General features: G+C 39.6%; 1 protein-coding gene across 5 annotated transcripts in view; it reads right to left on the bottom strand.

The window, feature by feature from the left end:
• Window positions 1-19,334, bottom strand: part of DENND5A (DENN domain containing 5A) — a 69,697-nt gene that overhangs the window by 10,801 nt on the left and 39,562 nt on the right. For 3 of the 5 annotated variants that reach the window (XM_063117271.1, XM_063117270.1, XM_063117274.1), the window contains 9 exons: window positions 19,033-19,164; window positions 18,307-18,459; window positions 17,560-17,664; window positions 10,702-10,786; window positions 7,500-7,584; window positions 5,874-6,002; window positions 3,106-3,227; window positions 1,198-1,343; window positions 543-661 (listed from right to left, as the gene is read on the bottom strand). In XM_063117271.1, the coding sequence (XP_062973341.1) occupies window positions 543-661; window positions 1,198-1,343; window positions 3,106-3,227; window positions 5,874-6,002; window positions 7,500-7,584; window positions 10,702-10,786; window positions 17,560-17,664; window positions 18,307-18,459; window positions 19,033-19,164 (1,076 nt within the window). The remainder of the gene's footprint in view (window positions 1-542; window positions 662-1,197; window positions 1,344-3,105; window positions 3,228-5,873; window positions 6,003-7,499; window positions 7,585-10,701; window positions 10,787-17,559; window positions 17,665-18,306; window positions 18,460-19,032; window positions 19,165-19,334) is intronic. The other 2 variants (XM_063117273.1, XM_063117272.1) reach the window with 1 other exon arrangement.

Here is a 19,334-nt window from a genome sequence, read left to right on the forward strand (position 1 = left end):
CTGGCTCTAAAAGCTCCATGCACCCACACTTAGCCCCTTTGCTGCCACTTCACTCTTCCTTTTGTGCAACAGGGGAAACAACCCAGGAAGCCACAATTAACCATAGTTTCCCATTATGTGTGAACTTAACAAGCCAGGATTCAAATATTAACTTTAAATCGTGATACACAGTTTATTTCCACTTTCAGCTAACATAAGCCTATTGTGGTTGACTTACATAAGAGGGGCACTAAACCTGGTTCTCTAAAATAGTGTGATTATTATTTACTGATGCACTTTATGCCAAAAACATTTTGTGTAATATTATGTCAGTAGCTGACCTAGACTCATGGAGCAACCAATTGATGTTTAAAAATCTGTAAGTAAACATTAGAGTCACCACTTAGAAGCTTTTAACAGCTTTCACTGTTCTGAGCAGCAACAAGTGGATTTTTACAAAGAAGGAGGAAATTAATGCAGTCGCTACATTTATTACAAAACCTTGCTCTGGGATCAAAACTTTTAAAATTTACAACACATAAAAAAGCTGAAATTATGCTTACTTGTAAGTGTGACCTGTTACTTCATTTCTGACCATAACATATTCCACTAACCACTTGGCATACAGTCCAGAATTATCATGTCCTATTTGTACTGTGGTAAGCTTTCCCAGGTTCTGACACTGAAAATCAGAAAAGAAAAAAGACACATCTGCTGGATCAAAACAGAAAGAAAAGTCACAGAGGAAACAAAATAAGGTCTAACTGTTAGTCTAATTAATAGAGCACTAATATATAAACTTGGCAATCACCAAACACAGTAATGCTACATTTGAGAGCAAGAAGGAGTTCTCAAACAAATGCTATGGGAGCTTCAAAAACAACAACTAGAAATGTAGAGAGAGGTAGACTTAATTTTCTCTTTGTACCACAATATGTTTTGATGATCATAATTGTCCACATTAGTTTTCTGGACGCACACAAAACAAAAGATTCCACCCCCACCCCTCAAATATGGACTTTATATTATAGGTACACATTCTCATCATTTCCTATTTTGTGTCCTCCATACCAGTCTGGTGCCCTCCAGATGTTTTGGACTTCAATTTCTAGCATTCCTGACAATTGGCCATGATGGCTGGAGTTGATGGGAGCTGAAGTCCAAAACGTCTGGAAAGCACCAGGCTGGGGGAGGGTGCTTTACACCATTAACACGTACCTCAAACGTCATCTCCAATGTATTCCTTGGAATCTGTAGGACTCCTGTTTCACCTAATTCTCCTGATATGCATATCCATGGGTTGGCTGTGAACATTGAGCCACCAAGTTTTTTGCTAGGAACTATCAATATATGGTATGGAATCACTGTAAAACAAGAAACAACCTGGCTAAAATGATTAAGTCTCTAGGAACAAGTGCAATTACCATTTATACAGAATAATAAGTACCTATTATATTGTACTAAGGAATAGGATCAAACAGCAAAGTATAGGAGATAAGATGGTGGAGGGAGCAGGTTTTGCTCTCATCCTTTATGTGCTTCATTTGGTGATAACTGCAGACAACACACATCTGCTTTACAGCCAAACGGCAAGCACAAGTTTAGCAAACACACTCACATCCGGTTTGTCTCTCAGTTTACAGGTAGGTCCAACAATAAGCACTGCCTTTAAAAACTCATTTAATAAGCTCAGTTAACAATTACAAGTAAGACAATGATATTTTAGATGTAGGGTGAAATCAGAAAATTGCCCAGGCTTACCCACACAGGCACATGTTTCACAGTAAAACCTTAAGATGCTTAAAGTTGAGAATAGTTTAATCAAGCCGTACCCTTTCTGCTTGGCCCCTGCTCTTCCCAGAATAATGTCAGCTGTAAGTCTGCTACATGTTTTATATGCAGTATCCCATATGAGCCTGCACTGTTTGTAAGATCCTTTCCAGATTGCTGCCCTCAGAGGCACGTTTGGTGGTGACCCAAGAGAGGGCCTTTTCAATGGTCTCTCCCAGGCTGTGAAATTCCCTCCCAAGGAAAGCTAGTCTTGCTCCCTGTCTGCTGTCTTTCCAGCAGTAAGCTAAGACCACTTTATTTAAGAAGGTCTTTAGCTTGCAAGTGGGTCTGTTAGGGTGGGTGCTGTTTTTAATATTTTTTTTCTTTAATTATGTTTTAATTTCATTTTATTGTATTGTTTTATTGTTTAAATCAGCTTTGTTTCCGTGAGCCTCCTTCAGTGCCATTTTGTGGGAGAAAGGGAGGATACAAGTCAAATAAATAAATAATATATTCCACACAGTCAATATCCTGCATCGAACTACTTTTCATCAAATAAACTATCAAACTATCTTTCACTTACAGCACAGAATCATGACCACAAATGTTATTAAATAACTGTTTAAACTATATTTAGTTCATGTTTAAAATATATTTCCTGGTAACAAGAGGAAAAGGCACAACCAGAAACCAGAAGAACACACAGAGCTACAAATATTGGGCAAAATCCAATGTTATGTTAGCAGACTTCCACTTTCACAATGGGACTTTTCTCTCCTCTCCAACACCCAGCTCTGCTGCTCCACCCACCCCCAATCTGCTCCAGAGAGTCCCCTAATCCTCTGGAGCAGATTTTGAAGATGGGTGAGCTGCAGTGGGGGAGGGAGAATCATCCCCTTCCACTGACAGAAGCCGGTCTACAAGTGGGAGGGGCTAAGTGGAAATCACCTTCTATTACCTCTCAAAAGTTATATTAACGATGGCTGTCTCCTAGCATGAGATATAGGATGAGGTTATAAAATTAATGGAGTTATATGAAAATATTAAACAGGTTGTGTTATCATCAACACTGGTTTGTGAACAGTTACTGTAATTAATTTTGCATCTAAGTTTAATACAGTCTTATTTCTAACATTTCATTACCGTCTGACCTGACTGTGAACATTTCTTCCCTCTAAATACACATGTATACTGAGGATAATATTCCATGCATTTGATGAAGTAGACACTGATCCATTAATGGTGCTATATAAATAAATAATAATAATAATAATAAAAACATATGCCATAACAAATGCGCTGGTGCCATAGGACTCTTGGTTATTGTTTTTCCCAATAATAAAAAGTTATACTTACATATTGTTGTAAAAACATTAGTAAAGCAAAAGTAATCAACAGCATTGAAGGAAAGAAGATGATAAAGGAACTGTTCTTTCTCGTCATCACAGCGGAGAAAAGCATAGCGTTTGTAGAGTTTCCTGACAAAGAAAATAAATCATCTGCAATAAGACTTTCAGGCAAAGAGTTTCTGGCACTCACACTGACAAAATCAATATATGTACATTACAATCAAAAGGTGTCAGTAAAGCATTGTTTCAGTTTCTAATTTCCTTACTCCATAAAGGTTTTATGCACACATGCAGCAGGGTCTTGCTATTTACTGTGTAATCTGTACAGCACCATGTACATTGATGGTGCTATATAAATAAATAATAATAATAACAGACATCTTCTGAACTGCCCAAATTTTAGTTATCAATACATTTCTACACCTTTGTTGTACAAAAATAATTGAAGTTTTCTTTTGAAAAACTCGTGTTTCTAGCCCCCTGGACTGTGGAGAATAATTTGGAAACATTAAAGTGGTGGGTTTTTTGTGAACCGCCCAGAGAGCTTCGGCTATTGGGCGGTATAAAAATGTAATAAATAAATAAATAAAGAAGGTTCAAAACCTTTCAAGAGATGTAAAATTTCCAGAAATGTTGACTCCATTGGGGAAAAGCTGGTTTTTGTTTTGGAAAAAACAGACAGAAATTTTGGGGAAAACTGAAATATATGCAACACTTACTGAATAGCCCTATACATATTTACTCAGAAGTAAAACTGACTATGCTTAATGAAACTTACTTCCAGGTAAGTATGCCTAGGATTGCAGCCTCAAATATATAAATTCCTGACTGTTAGAGCAGTACGACAAGGGAACCAGTTACCTTGGGAGGTTGAGGTCTCTCCCACACTAGAGGCATTCAAGAGGCAGCTGGACAACCATCTGTCAGGGATGCTTTAAGGTGGATTCCTGCATTGAGCAGGGGGTTGGACTCAATGGCCTTATAGGCCCTTTCCAACTCTACTATTCTATGATTCTATGATAAATGCCTTAGTTTTGTACAAACAAAATTCCAATATAATCGATACTAGAGTAAGAGTTGAGAAACTGCTCCATCTATGCTACTTAAGCATAAGTATTTTTTTTTTACTGCTCAGATATCTAAATGAAAAGCAGTGGGGGGGGCCTTGTTTGCTCCTTTCGTGAAGATGGCAGTAGAAATACATTTGGGATTCAAGTATTGTATATGTGTATAGTACACACAGACTTTTCAGTCCCTCAGTTTTGTTTAGACAGAAAAAAGTCCTACAACTCCATCATTTCCAAGCCATCATTTTTTCTATCTAAACATGCATGGGATTGCATCCTAAACATTTTTAGATCTTTCCCTCCTGATGGTTTTTACTTTATTTTACATGTGTTTTATATTATGTTTTATCATGTTTTATTTTAGGCTTTTAATTTTGTGAAGTGCCCAAAGAGATTTGGATATTGGCTTCACCTGAGTCCACCTGAGTCAAAGTCCCTGTAAAGATCCCTCAAGCTGCTTCACTTTTGTCAGCTCTCAGCTGTCAAAAGCAAAGCAAAGACAGCAATCCTTAGGGTTAACTGGGGACAACCATGTTGTTCTATGGGATGGAGTGGGGGGCACCCCGAGAAGAATTGCACACTTTTGGCATGAAGAAATTTTAAAGAAGAAGTGGGGAGGGGAGGGGTGAAATACAGTGAAGGGTCCACACCATATCCCACCCCTCCCAGAGCCCACCTCCCTGCTTCTACAACAGAAGCTGGGCGTTTTTGCCCTTCCCATAAAGATTGCTCTCCCAGCTTTCTTCTGACAGCTGTGGAAATTGTCTCCCACCCCTGTTTATGCTGGGCTCCCCATTTCTTCAAAGGAAAGTGGGCATTTGCCCACCTCCCCATAAAGATCACTGAAGCTGCCTTGCTTTAGACAACTGACAGGTATCAAAAGCAAAACAGGGAGAGAGACATCTTTATGGGAACTCGATACAGGCTATTTTCACCTGGATGTTTGGCAATAGCAACATGAAGGGGAGCTAACCGGTATCCTTTGGTTTTGAGCTGTGGCCCATGGGCATGAAACTGAAGAAAAAGAAAAGCCCCATTCACGCAAAAATGGAACCAGGATTTTTTTTTAAAAAAGGATCCAACCCTGATCAGAGCTGGGAAGGGGGGATTGGTGGGGGCGAAGGAGCTGTCACTGGCAAGGGGGAAAGGGCATGGATAGCAATTTGGCTGTGATCATGAATGGCAAATGTGTCCCCTTGGCAAGAGTGGCAGGGAGGTCTGCCACTCTTGCTGAGCAGCTGGTTGCCCAATGCCCTTTACCCACAATGGATTGGCATGTCTGGATTCGCACAATATGTCATCCAATTGTGGGTAAAACAATCAATTGTGCGGGGTGGGGGGAACCACCCTGATAAGAATGGTCTTTTTTGTGACAGCCCACTAACCAACAATAGTTTGTTTCGGAAAACAAACCATTGTTGGTTGGCATGTTGTGCAAACCCAGTCTTTAACTTTTTCATTTTTGACTTTCTAACCATAATAGCTCAACATTTTAGGACAGCACAGAATATGTTGGATTGCACACACACCTTTATTTCAAGCCTATCCTGTTTCTTAAGCTGCTGCCAGACTCAGCAAGTACCTGTTAAGATTGTGTGTAGTTTTATTTATTGGTGCTACTAAAGACTTTGGCAAGTCTGTTTAAAAAGAAACACAAACCAACATATCTCCATTAACCTGAATGTCACTGCATCTTGACTGAACTTACTTTGTGAGTTCATGATCTGAAAGAAGGTGTTTCAGATGTCTGGAGAGTAATTTCTTCTCCATAGAGAGCCGAACCCAAGCTCTAGCCTTACCAACATCTGTTTTGATCTCACTAATATTCTGGATATGCCTGAACAGAAGGGGGGGAAACAGATTACAATGTTAGCATCCTACCTTTCACTTTGTTAGTAAAGTAGTTTTACAAGAATGTGAAGTGTTAAGTGAAATGATTTAACACATTTATAAAACAAATTTCTTGACTACCTGTACTATTCAGTTGCTAAAAAAAGGTTATTGGGGGGGAGCACTAATTGTTGATACGGTCCGTATAAAAGATTGCAAACCAGTCTGCTGCCAAACATCATATAGTTTGGTCCTAAGAAGCTGTGGAAGCAGTTTCCATCAATGGATATGTGTACACATCCTAACGCTTCAAGCTGTAGTAATATATCCTTCCCTGTAGGGAAAACTCATTCTGCAGAGCTCTTGTGCAAGTGGAGAAGGAAAAAAACTTGCAATATATGGGTTACATTCAGAGAAATGCTGCCAGAAGGGGGGTGCCTCCTCCCTTCTCTTCAAAAGCCTCACCCGGGTGAGAAAACCCTGCTGAATAGGGTGGGCTGTTGCATGACAGGCTGAGGGCGAAGGTTCATCTGGGGTTTGAGGAGGAAGATGTGGTTGTGGAAGGTGCCACTGCCCAATTTTCAGCAATCCCCCCAACCATGTCACTGCCTACTGCATTCATGAGGGTCCTGCCCTGACCCACAGGTGAGGCTTTTGGGGAAGCCGCTAGAGGAGGAGGGAATGGGAATGAAACTTTCCGCTCACTCTCTTCTGTTGCTCTGGAACTAACCCTCTAGAATGCATTTTAATAAAACAACATGGTTTAAGGTGTCTTCTGAACAGGGCCTAAGTCATGGTTCACATGATACGCCAAGACATAATGTTTAGCTCAAAATGCTTTACCACCGTGGCTTAGCATGTTGTCTGAATAGGATCATTGTGGCCAGGGTTTGAAAACTATTAACCACAGTTCCCAGTTCAGACGTAATACAAAGGGATGGTTAACTGTAGCTTGCTGGCTTGTTTCCCCACTCGTGTGAAAAGCAGCTGCATGTGGATGCATAAAGCTTGCTCATATCTCAGCTTATTAAATTGAGATTTGATCATCCAAACACAGTGTGTGTGTGTGTGTGTGTGTGTGTGTCTGAGGAAGCAGACTTGCCTATGAAAGCTTATACTAAAATAATCTAGTACATCTGTTACCCACAAGCTATTTTGGCTTGGTTCACATAATAACTTTCCATCGTGCATGAACCAGGCCTTTATCTTATCTTATGAAATAAAACTATTACATGGACTTATTTTAAATCATTTTTTAAATGTTACCACTTAGCTGAATTTTTGCAGAACTTGCGGTGCACTCCTGAACTCGCTTACTAGGAAGTTAACCCTTTGAACACACTTCGACTTACTTTTGAGCAAACATGCTCAGGATTGTGCTACACATCTTAACAGAGGAGAAATGTATTAATATGAAAATGCTTACAGGAACTATTTTAAATTTGGCTATTCTAAAAATATGAGTGAACCTTTCTTTCAAGCCTTTAAGATTTTAAAATCCAACCTCATGTCTTGGATGAGAGATACTCTTAAGGGAGACATTGCTGGACTGGCATCTGACTTTCTTCTTTCTGCATCTAGAAGAATTCCTAAAAGAAACATATTACACATTTTTGTGTTGGTAGTTAACAGGGTAAATCTTTTTTTTTTTTTTTTAGCAAATAAATAAATAAATAAGCCGATAAACTTATATTTGAGCTCTCTGAAAATACCAACATGAACCTATTTGGAAACTTTGCTCAGCTTCTGTAGCCTTTCTTATGGTCCCACCCTGGACAGAGTTTCAATTGGTGGGAACAAGAGAGGACCCTTTTTTATCATGGTGCCCAAATTATAGAATGACCTCCCCAAAAAGATGTGTTTGGCACCTTCATGGTCCACTTTTAAGTGGGCATTTAAGACAGTTCTGTTGTAGCAGGCATTTCTTAGTTAAGACCTTTTAAGGTATGTTGTTTTTAATTCTTCCATTTGCCCTGCATTGTTTTAATTATCTGCTCTTTTATTATAATTATTCTTTTTCTTTTATTGTTATGATGTCATATGGTTTTATTCAGTTTGTAGAAGGCAGGATATAAATTATTATAAATAAAAAAGAACTATAAATAAATTCTAATTTGAACAGCAAAACATACCCATATAATATGCAAACGGAAGAAGAAAAGTTATGAATTGGAACCAATTCAGTTCCAGTAGCTTGGTTTTCATATCAATACACATTTTGATAGTGGAAGGGTATTTTGTTTTGCTTCTTTACCACGTAATTGTATGTGGTGTGTCTGACTTTGGCATCCATCTTCTTGCTGAGACATTCATACAGCTCACTATATATTCAGCTTAAATATTTGTTTATATGCTTTATTATAATCAAGGCTGAGAATTTTGATGAAAAGGGGGGGGGAGTGACAAAATAAAATTGTTCCCCTCTTTGTACAGTTTCTATTTGCACTGGTAAGTAGGAATCCTACAGAGCCCCATAGCTTGGCACAAAAGTGGTGGAGAACACTTGGAAATCATTGCAAAAGAAGACAGCAAATTCCTGAAAGACATGACTGACACATATTCAGGACCCAAGCATGGAGGCATGGGAAGGTTACACTTTACCTGAGCCTTGAGATTGAGAAGGGTCAAGCCCAGGCCACAACCCCATTACTATGAGGAGAAAAATTGGAGACTACTACCATGATTTGAGGATATTTTTGGGAAGTTATTTCTATGTACCTACTGTCCAAATCTTGTGAGAGTGGCTCCAGGAAATCCAAAATAGTGTCAGAGGCAGCAAAACATTTTGAATAGTGAGTTGCTGGTACAGGCATTCTCTAGAACAGGGAGAGTTTGATTGTGCAGTTAGAGTAGGACATATAGTTTGAGAGATGGAGAGGTTTGTGATTCCCTATGGGACATGATCTGTTAAGAACTTCCAGTCTCAGAGTTACTTGTGTACAGGCAGGAGGGAGAGATAGCTGGTAAGATAGACAAAACATCATAATATTGTGAACACACACTGTGAACACACATTGTTCACAGATTGTAAATCCTACCAGCTATTTATTTTATTTATTTATTTATTTATTTATTACATTTTTATACCGCCCAATAGCCGAAGCTCTCTGGGCGGTTCACAAAAATTAAAACCACAGTAAAACACCCAACAGGTTAAAACACAATTATGAAATACAATATAAAAAGCGCAACCAGGATGTACCAAGCTAGTACATCTAGTAGGATTTACAGGTACAACATGTGTTATTAAGTATCTAGTTCACAAGTGTCCCTCAGATCTTTCTGAGAACTTCCTTTGCGAGATATTGTATCTGGGAAAAAAATCTTTAAGGGAACAATCCGATGTCTCCCAGACAGTATTTTGTTTGGTTTCTGAGCATTGAGATTGGAAACAGGACTCTGACCCTTAAAACCCCAAAACCACGTGTTCCACTCCCCCCATAGCCAGTGCGGCCGTGGCTATGTCTCCACACCTGGAAATGGAGCGTGGAGAGAGGAAAAAGTGACTTTCCCAAGGGTGGGGTGGAGAGGAGACCAGGCTTGGTGTTCATACAACATTTCCTATGGCCACCCCAGCCTCCTTCCCTCCAAAGCTCCACTAGATGGGTAAAATTGTCCATCTAGCAGAAATGCAGGGTGGCTGGAGCACAGAGACAAAGATTGCTTCTGTGCTCCAGCTACCTTGCACTGGATAATTGGGAGTTTCCGAGCTCGGCAGCGGCCAACTACCTTGATAGGCTTTTGCCCTTAGACTATTTTGAAAGAATATGAACTTCTCCCACTTACTTTAATGAGTTTTAAAAACAAAACAAAACGGCAACTAATTTTCTGTTAAGTGTGCATAGCTGTATAGTGTGTGCTTTTAGCACATTAGTACTGACAGTAGCAGAAGCTGAAAGAGGTTTCAGCAAGCTAGCACTCATCAAAACTGCAAGTGTTCTATTATAAAGCAAGGATGGTTATCCTACCATATATATTTTTATATATCAAATGTGAATTTGCAAGACAAAGTGACTCTGGGGAGATAACATGATTTTGCAGTAAAAAAGGCCAGAAAAGAAGTGAATTGATCTATTAATAAAATGATTGGAGCTTTGTTGGCTCTGTATATACTGTATATACAGTAAATACTGTAGTAGATTATTGTTGATTTTTAACCATGGCTCCATTCCAGAATGCATTTAGAGCTAGTGAAATGCATTCTGGGATCTAGTATATCCTGGCTCAAACTAAGATTTGTTTATGTTGGTTCTGTTTCCAACAAATATTTCTACAAATCAAAACAAAACTTCAGCTCAACAGAAATACAGTCTTTTTACTAGTATCAAACATCCATCCCAATATTTTTTTTAATCTAAAATTGTGTAATACAGTCACTTCAGAATTTTAGTTATGCAATGATTTGGCACAACAGACTAAAATTTTATTTCAAACATTAGTGGCTTTCTGAATGGACTGTTTTTCATTTAAGACAGTAGTGATGCCAAGCAGAATGCTTCTCTTCTAGCTACATCTGGTAAGCAATATTCTGTTGAAGGAGAACTGTATAGCTCAAAAAAGATTGGAATTGTGGATATTTTTGGTACGTGAATGTACCTCTAATAAAACTGCTTTGCATCAGTATTTGGTGCCAAGGCTCTCTTTTGTGACCTTTTCCTCCTGAACATGACAATACCATTCATAATCTTTATGCAAGCAAGCCATACCTGAGGTACTGAAGCTTCCAGATGTAGGTTTTCGCTGTCGATTTTCTTGGTAATGTAACAAGTGTGACCACAAAGCAGATTTCCCCTAAGATTAAAAAAAGATTATTTGTGAAATGCAGCATAAATTACTCATTAGAAGCAACAGTTTTATTTCAAAGATGTTTCACATTAAAATTAATCATTAGTTACAACTGAGCCAAGAGAAAATGACACAACGGTACTGAATTTTAAAAAGAGAAATAGCTGTTTTGAATAAGATGCACATACTTTCTGAGGAAAATTCAAACAGGTATACTTGGAAATGCAGCACATTAGGACCACTCACATGCATAAATTCAAATCAACTTGGCTTTTTCCACTACATAGGTTGTGATGTGAGCATATTCATCCAGGCTCTTGTATTTTGGAGTGCTGTCCCCAATCTATAACAAACTGATTAACCTATAAACCTGTACATGTACAGAAATTACCCTCGTTTCAACATAGCTATGACCGTGATATAAACATGCAAGCGCTACGTATTAATCTTGTGAGAAGTGTGTGCCATCCAGGTTATGCTATGCTTTGTCTTTACCATATCTTCATGTTTAAGCCTTTTTAAAACTGTGCATTGCAGGTTAATGGCTTTTTAAAGACAGGACTGTAATGTCATAATATCTTCACAAGGAAATTTGTCCTTTAGCAAGGAAAAGTCTTATTGGACTAAAGATCATGGTAATCGTAATTTACTAGCTTGAACCCTGCTGCTAGTTTCTGCCATGCTGATAAGAAGGTTTACTTTTGCTCTCTTAGATAGACTGCTGTTAGAGATTCTGAATTATTCTTTCTAACTCAAAAGGCGGCAATCTGATGCACACTCACTTCGAAGTTAAACCCACTAAATTCAGTGACATATGCCAGGTAAATATGCATAGGACTGGGCTGTACATACAATCCTGCCCTATGACATTACATATATTGTAGGTCAGAGTTTTAATTAGAATCTTGTTTTACATTACTTTTTTATATGCCAGGATTTAGGTGTTGTTTTTTCTGAAAAGTCTGTTTTGTTTTAAAAAGAGCTTGTTTGCTCTGGGTTATTCAAGGCTCTGACCAAATCTCAAATGCATTGTCTGCACACTTAAATTCTATATAATATAACTCAGAGGAAACACAGATACATAGTCCTACAATAGCTAAACTCCTAACTCTTTATGGAACCGCCATGAGTGCCATTTTTTGGTAGAAAGGCGGGGTATAAATTGAATAAATAAATAAATACCAAATCAGGATTGAGACACCATTCCCTTGCTGCAGGTTCTTGGGATCTCATCTGGCCTTTAATATGGAGGAGAGAGATTTGTATTTCATCTGTGTTGCCTCCTCCAACCAATAATCAGTTAAATGCCAGGGGCATGTTTTGCCCTACCTTGTCCTCTAAAGCTGTTGCCAACCAGAGTCAATTTAGCAGATTGGGGTGCAGTAACCTGGCACCCCTCATCAAGGACTAGACAACCCCTCAAGAACCCGTCCACATTTGGTTCTTATTTTTACTTTATACTGTAGTTTAAAACTTTTATATTATATTTTATTATGTTGCATTTTATGGTTTTAATTGTTGTGAACTACCCAGAGAACTTCGGCTGTTGGACAGTATAGAAAAATAATAAATAAATAAATAAATCTGGGCAGCAGCTACTAAACAGGGCTCCCAAGTAAGAAGTGGCTAGCCTAGGGCAGGTTCGGATATCACTTTAAAGCCATGATGGATTAATAAACTACGAACAGTAGCTTACTTTTAAAATAGTACATGATGCCTGTCCACACCAACAGGCTAATAAGCTACTGTTCGTAGCTTGTTAATTAATTTGATGTAACTCCCTCCCACCCACCCTGTCTCCCTGCAGTCCTCCCAGCTGAGCACACTGGTACCCCATCTTCCCTTGCAGAACTTAAGCCCATGTAAGTCTCCAGCCTAAGCATGCAGTAGCCGGTTTAAGCTTTCTCCCATGCCTCAGTAGCTCTCTTTTGTGGATTCACTAAAGCAGTTGCGCATTTCACCCATACATGCTACCGCAGCAGCTGTTTAAGCTGTTTCCCATGCACCAGTAGCATTATTTTACTAATTTGCTAAAGTACAGTTGCACATTTAACACATGGAAGCTACTGCAATAGTCATTTATGCTGTTCCCAAAGCTGCAGTAGTACTATTCCCATTACACAGAAATCACCTGCAAAGAACAGAGCAACAGCAACAATCTGATCTACTCTCACCATGTGACTCTATAGGCAAGTAAATTAACCCACAGTGCCTGACAGACAACACAATAACCCATGGCGGGTTAAAAAACCCTTACTGCAGACTGTGGGTTATCAAAGTGGTTTATTTAAGGCAAATTAAGCCCTTATGGATTTAAAAATTCCTGACAGACGACACGATAACCCATAATGGGTTCAATAAACTATTGTGTCATCTGAACCCAGTCCTAGTCTCACCAGTAGTTTTGAGAGCAACTGGTTCCCCCAACTCTCTAGTTTAGATTATAATAACTATTACTTGGGAAATATGGCATCTACCTTGTACAGTAGAATCATAAACAGACAATTTATTTGTTTGTTTTAGTAGGACTCATTTTGTATAAAGAAAAGGATCAACAGACTGGCAATACTTAAGACTCTTTTCACCCTTACGTAAATGATCATGTAAATAATAGCAGGGTGATTATATGAGATTCTGGTGATTATAAATTTCTGGTTCACAAAGATACCACCACCAAAACTAAATTATGTGAACCAGCTATAGGTAAATGAAACATACTGAATTCTGCTCTTGGAAGAGTAAGAATCAGGATAAATTCATACATAATTGATTTCCTACACTGATGTCATGGTCATATAAAAAAATTGTGAAATGCAAATATTAAGCAAATATTAAAATTAATCTTATATAGGCCCTGTTCACACAATCGCTGCAGCTTTTTTTAAAAAAAATTAATTGTGGTTTTAACAAAACAATGAATTAAACTTGTATATCATTAAAAAGAAAACTAACCACACAATTCAAGAAGAGGAAGAGCCCGAAAGGCAATTCATCTCTCAGCAGAGCTGATAGAGTGGCCTTGCTTCATTCCTCTCCCTCTGTTGCATTAATAACAAGATTATGGACCAACCCAGATTCACCACAAAGAACTTAAGAAGTATTAGGGGAACTAAAATATAAACAAATTCTATCAGTACCAAATTACTTTATTCTGAATAAGTTCATCCAGTTTGATAACAGTATACCAAAAGCTACCACAGATTTACAGCAATGGCTTTATTTACTTCAAGTTCTTTAGCCAACGATGCCTTAGGCCACAGCTAGACCTAAGGTTTATCCTGGAATCATCCAGGGTTCGCCTCTGCCTGAGCACTGGATCCCCTGTGTGTCACCTAGATGAACAGGTTTGACCCTTGGACGATCCAGGGATAAACCTTAGGTCTAGCTATGGCCTTAGTTGTTTGCAAAATTCAAAGTGCCTATCACAGCTGAGCACTTATAATAGAGGGTAGCATAGTGGGGTGCGGAGCTTTTAGTCCAAGAAGTCTATGGACATAGACAGTGATAGCTGGTGTATGGTTGGCAAACAGAAGATAATGTTTAATTATTATGTGTAAAGTATTCTGGTGGACGTAGAGAAAAAGACATGGAGGAGTTTGCAGCAAGCCTTGGGCTTGCATTCTCCCCCTTTCCACTTCTCCTGTGGTGCAACCATGAGGAAGAGATCAGAAGCTTTTACTTCTGTTTTAAATTAATAACAATTCGAATATTTACCAAACCTTAAACTGTAGTTGATCTTAACTATGGTTTGTTCAAACAAGCCAGCTTCATAATCCATAGATTGAAATTGGCTTGGTTAAACAAACCATATTTAAGACTAACTAGTTTGTCAGGTTCAGATGACGTGTCAAGCTGTGGATAATCAAAAACTAAGTGAAAGGTTGAGAACTCCTTGTGTCCACACTGGAGGAGGAAGAACATGCGGAGAAACATGCACTGTCCCCGCTGCAGAAGCAAGGTCTTTGAAACAGTGTCCTTGTGTGTCAGGGCAAACAATCCAGCTTCCGGCAAAGGACGCGTCAGCACCAAGTGACGTCATCCCTCACAGGAGATCACATGGCTCAGCAGTAACACATCCTTGCCCGTCGGGGTCATGGCAAAAGGGAAGTGGGCGGCTCTAGCAACACTTTCCCTGTTGCCATGGCCCCGATGGGGAAGGATGCGTCGAAGCAGAGAGAATTTCTCTGCTGGGAGGGCATCAGTTGTCTCAGTGGTGCCTCTTCTGTCCCCATCTAGGTTTGAGGAAGAGAGCGAAGAAATCTGACCATCACAGGTCTCCCTGCTCTCTGCCTCAAAACTAGATGGGGACGGAAGAGGCCCCGCCAATACCACTGATACTATCTCAGCAGAGATGTTCTCTCTGCGCCAATGTGTCCTTTGCCCCCATCTCCCTAGCAACAGGGACAGGGGTGGCTACAACGCCACCCACTGCCCCATTGCTATGGAAATGATGGCGACGAAGGGGCGTGCAAGGATCCGAACTGCTGCTGTGACGAGCAGGAAGAATTTTTCCATATTGTGTTCCATCCCCATTTACGAGAGCAGAAGGAGAATCCTTTGCTGAGGCAAGAGGGGTGCAGGGGAATCAGACACACAAGCATCCGCCTGCCTCAGCAAAGGATTGCCCTTCGAAGGGACTCGATGAGGAAGAATCCCTCCTGCTCGTCACAGCAGCAGCTTAGATCCTTTTGCGTGCACGCCCCGCCCCAATGTTGGCTGATGAGTTACTCCCGCGGTTGAACGTTTCATGTCTAGCCACGGGAGGCATCCTTTGCCTGCCCCCCGCCCTGATCCATTTGGGAATCAGCTCGAAGGGATGGAAGGGGCTCCTTCTATCCCCTTGAGCCTATCTCCAGATGGATCAGGGGTGGTAGGAGGTGGCAAGGGACGTGCACAACCCTGGCAACACATGGGATGACACCCACCTGGGGATGGCACGTGCCCATGCTGGGAAGCACGTATAGAGCTGAGGATCGCTCCACTCTGCCCCACCAAGGGATGGCATCATTGGCAGCTGCCCAAGAACTTGCCAGCATGGGATTATTTCCCCTGCCAATGGAGCCCCACTGGGCTAGAGTGGCCGGGGTTTCTGCAACTCTTGCTTTGCAACTCTGTTGGCAGGGGAAATAATCCACGGAACCCGCCACATCACACGATAATCAATGATTGTGCAGAAAAACAACTCTGCAAACTGGTGGTTATCTCCATTGGTTATTTTTTGGAAATAACCAACCGTGGTGTGTTTTTTGCTCTACAGACGACACGTTAGCCAACGGTTGTTGCAATTTCTATTCTGGCATCTCATTTGTGATACAAGTGGAGCTAATTCATGAATATGAAGTGAATAGGTGCAGCTCATGTTCAGGTACCATATTTGGCTCCAAAAAGGGATTTTTGGATATTGAATACTTTTATTTTTCCTATAATCTCATTTTCTGTGTCTTTTCAAGAATTTTATTTCTTTAGTGAGCACCTTCTATAATACACCTACCTTCTGCCTTGATTTGGATTATCATAACTCAGTTTATTAAGCCAAAATATTCATGAGTTTATTGCTCATACATGGAATTCCTACAATCCAGCTGTAATTAAACCAGTAAGTCTCCAACTAGCCATAGTTTCCCCTTTTGCCCAAACCCAGAAACTATGGTTACCAGTTTCAGAACAAGCCAGAGTCTTAAGCCAACTTCTGGGCATTATATGTTCCATGTCTCATAATCATAGTTTCTATGTTCGGACAAAATGAGAAATGATGGTGAATTAGAGATTTCCTGGTTTAATTACAGCTCACAGAAACAGCCTACATGTGCAAGCAAAAGACTCATGCATACTTCGGTGTAGTAAGTCGAGATATGTTTGTCTGAACACAGCTCTGGCCTGTGGCACATTGTGGCCTAGATTTCACAGCCTGACCTGCAAACGATAAGACATTAAATTGTTCTGGCCAGAGTGTGAGGGTGGAGGTGAGGGGTGGCATAAAAGGTCCTTTTAATTCTTATTATTTAGGACTTTCATACTGACGGCCCTATAACAGCAACTATTACTACTACTTTCACAGCCCAGATCTATCTATCTATCTGGGTAAATACAGATATCATTGTAAACAGATACATCTCAACGTAACACATGTATAATTATCAACATGTATGCTGACTCCAGTGCTGGAACAGATCATATAAAGATCACAAAAGCCTAAGGGAGCTAAAAGGAAACGAAAATTACAGTATGAATAAATAGCTCACATTGCAGGTAACTAGTCACTTCCTGGAACTGCATGCCAAGGGAGAAGAAAAATGGCATGTGTGTACAACAGGAATAACAATAAAGAAAGAAAAATGCTCTCATCTTTGGCAGACTAAACTCTCTCATACATCTCACAACGACACTGGATTAACAGGGTTGGAAAATATGAGGCTGAAATCACAAATGGAAACTGATAAGTAGGTAGGGCTAAGGTAGTCTAGCAGCAGGAGAGTGGGCAAAAAGCTGGGTGTGGTATGGAAGAGGTTGAGGGAAGCTATCTTCACACAAATTTATGATGAGGCATACTGTTCTACTGAAGATTATTCAATTAATTTATTTATTACAAAACTAGGTTTCTGTAGTTGAAACCAAAGTTAATCTTACAAGGAGGAATGGCAATTTTTTTAAAAAACAACAACTTTATTTCAAAAGTCTTTGGATGTATTGTACTTCCTCTATCAGATTCCTAAATACTCTACCACAACAGACCGTTCAGCACTGTTTGCCAACAACTTGAATCAATCCAAAGAATTAACCTTATGTAGGGTTGGCCTCTTGCTGGTCTGAAAGGCCCAAATCTGAGTTGTAGCAGAGTATACTGATGCTCTATCTTCTAGGATGAAAGTAGTACAGCTTCTATCCTATGTAGCATATAAGAGGGAAGGTAAGAGTCAGACAGTATATACCTTCACACACAGAAACTGATACAGTCTAGAAGTGAATTCAGGTAATTCTCATAGGTACTCATACCTATCAAACAAGGTTCTACATCTTCACTTAATCACCTTCTAGTTAAAGTTCACAGTAAAGGTAAAGGGCAGGAAAAAAGAAGAGTTAAGACTTATTGAGCTAGATACAGAGATACTGTGAGCAGAGCTCTGCTCACTGAAAAGGGCACCCTCATATTCCCACAAAAAGAAAGGGGTGGGGGATATTTTGCAAATTCTCCTTTCCTCTGAAGAAACCTGAACACCCCAAAAATCTGTTCCAGAAGATTGGGGGACTCTCTGGTACAGACTGGAAGGTGGCACAGGAAATTTGAGAGGTGATGGGAAATCTGCAACAACAACAACAACAACAACAAAAAGTCTTTCACCGTTCTGTTCACAGAAGGCTCCACCGGATCAACCCTTAGCGTTTAACTAAGTAGCTCTACATAAAAGGTCAAAATTCAAGAAAGTATGTCTTGCATTTTAATATCAGAATTTAATATAGAAAGATGATGCATTTTAAATGATCAGAAAACACTTGCCAAATTATAAAACCACCATTTCATTTCTTACCTGCTTCACCTGCAAACCATGGCTCCATATCCTTTCCAAAAGATCACAGAGACTGGCTATCAATGTATTTTCTTCTACACCTGTAATGTTCACCTCACCATGGCCAAGTTCCACTGCTTCACGGCCCATTTTTTCCACTAGCATCCTCTTTGTCTTTTGAGACAGAAAGAAGACAAAGTGACAATTGCTTTTTTGACAAATGAAAAAAAACACCCAGGACATTAAATGTATTACTTCATGTGTGCAACAATTTAACAGAATCACTATATTACATTGCTCAGTTAACTAGTATGAAATACATTGTTTTTAACTTGGATTTTTCCCATTATGGCACTACTAGCATCGCTCACTTGTCCTGCCTTACATTTTTCTGCCAAAATCAAGGTTGAGGAACTTGTTCAGCACAACAGAAAATTGTGGTATTATCAGAATTGTTTTATTATTAGAAGCACATGTCTTGATTCAAAACCTTGCTTGTACTTCATTGTACCGACAAAGTTCCAGTGTAAGGGTCCTTTTCCCCATCTTTTCAATACAGGAAGAAACTCTGATGTACATCCCTTTATGTGTGTGGAGGTACCCCCTCAATCTCAATATAACACTTCATCAAGGGAACACAGGAGTAGGATAGAGTCTACTACACTGCTCCATTTAATTCAACTCCTTTCAGTAGCTATGGTACCTCCAGAGTCTGGGACAATAAGTAAACAACGAATAGCACAATACCTTATTTCGGCATTCCTTCAGCAAACCTTCCACAAATTTCCAGTTGGTTTGGGCAATTACTGATGGTGAGAGATTAGACAATTTGGGCTGCCGGATTGTGCTGCCTAGATTCCGAGCTTCTTGGATATACTTCTATAGAAAAATAGAAACAAAATTCATACAAATTCGCAATGTTAAAATGCTTACATTTCCCTCTCTTGCCAGGAAATCCCATCAGAAAGTATATAAAAAACTGAAAGGGTACATGTGTTTTATTTTATTGGAGGTCAAACTCAGTTTTACATAGCCTAGCTACTACTACT

This window comes from Elgaria multicarinata, chromosome 2 (genome assembly GCF_023053635.1).
Source record: "Elgaria multicarinata webbii isolate HBS135686 ecotype San Diego chromosome 2, rElgMul1.1.pri, whole genome shotgun sequence".
Taxonomy (NCBI): domain Eukaryota; kingdom Metazoa; phylum Chordata; class Lepidosauria; order Squamata; family Anguidae; genus Elgaria; species Elgaria multicarinata.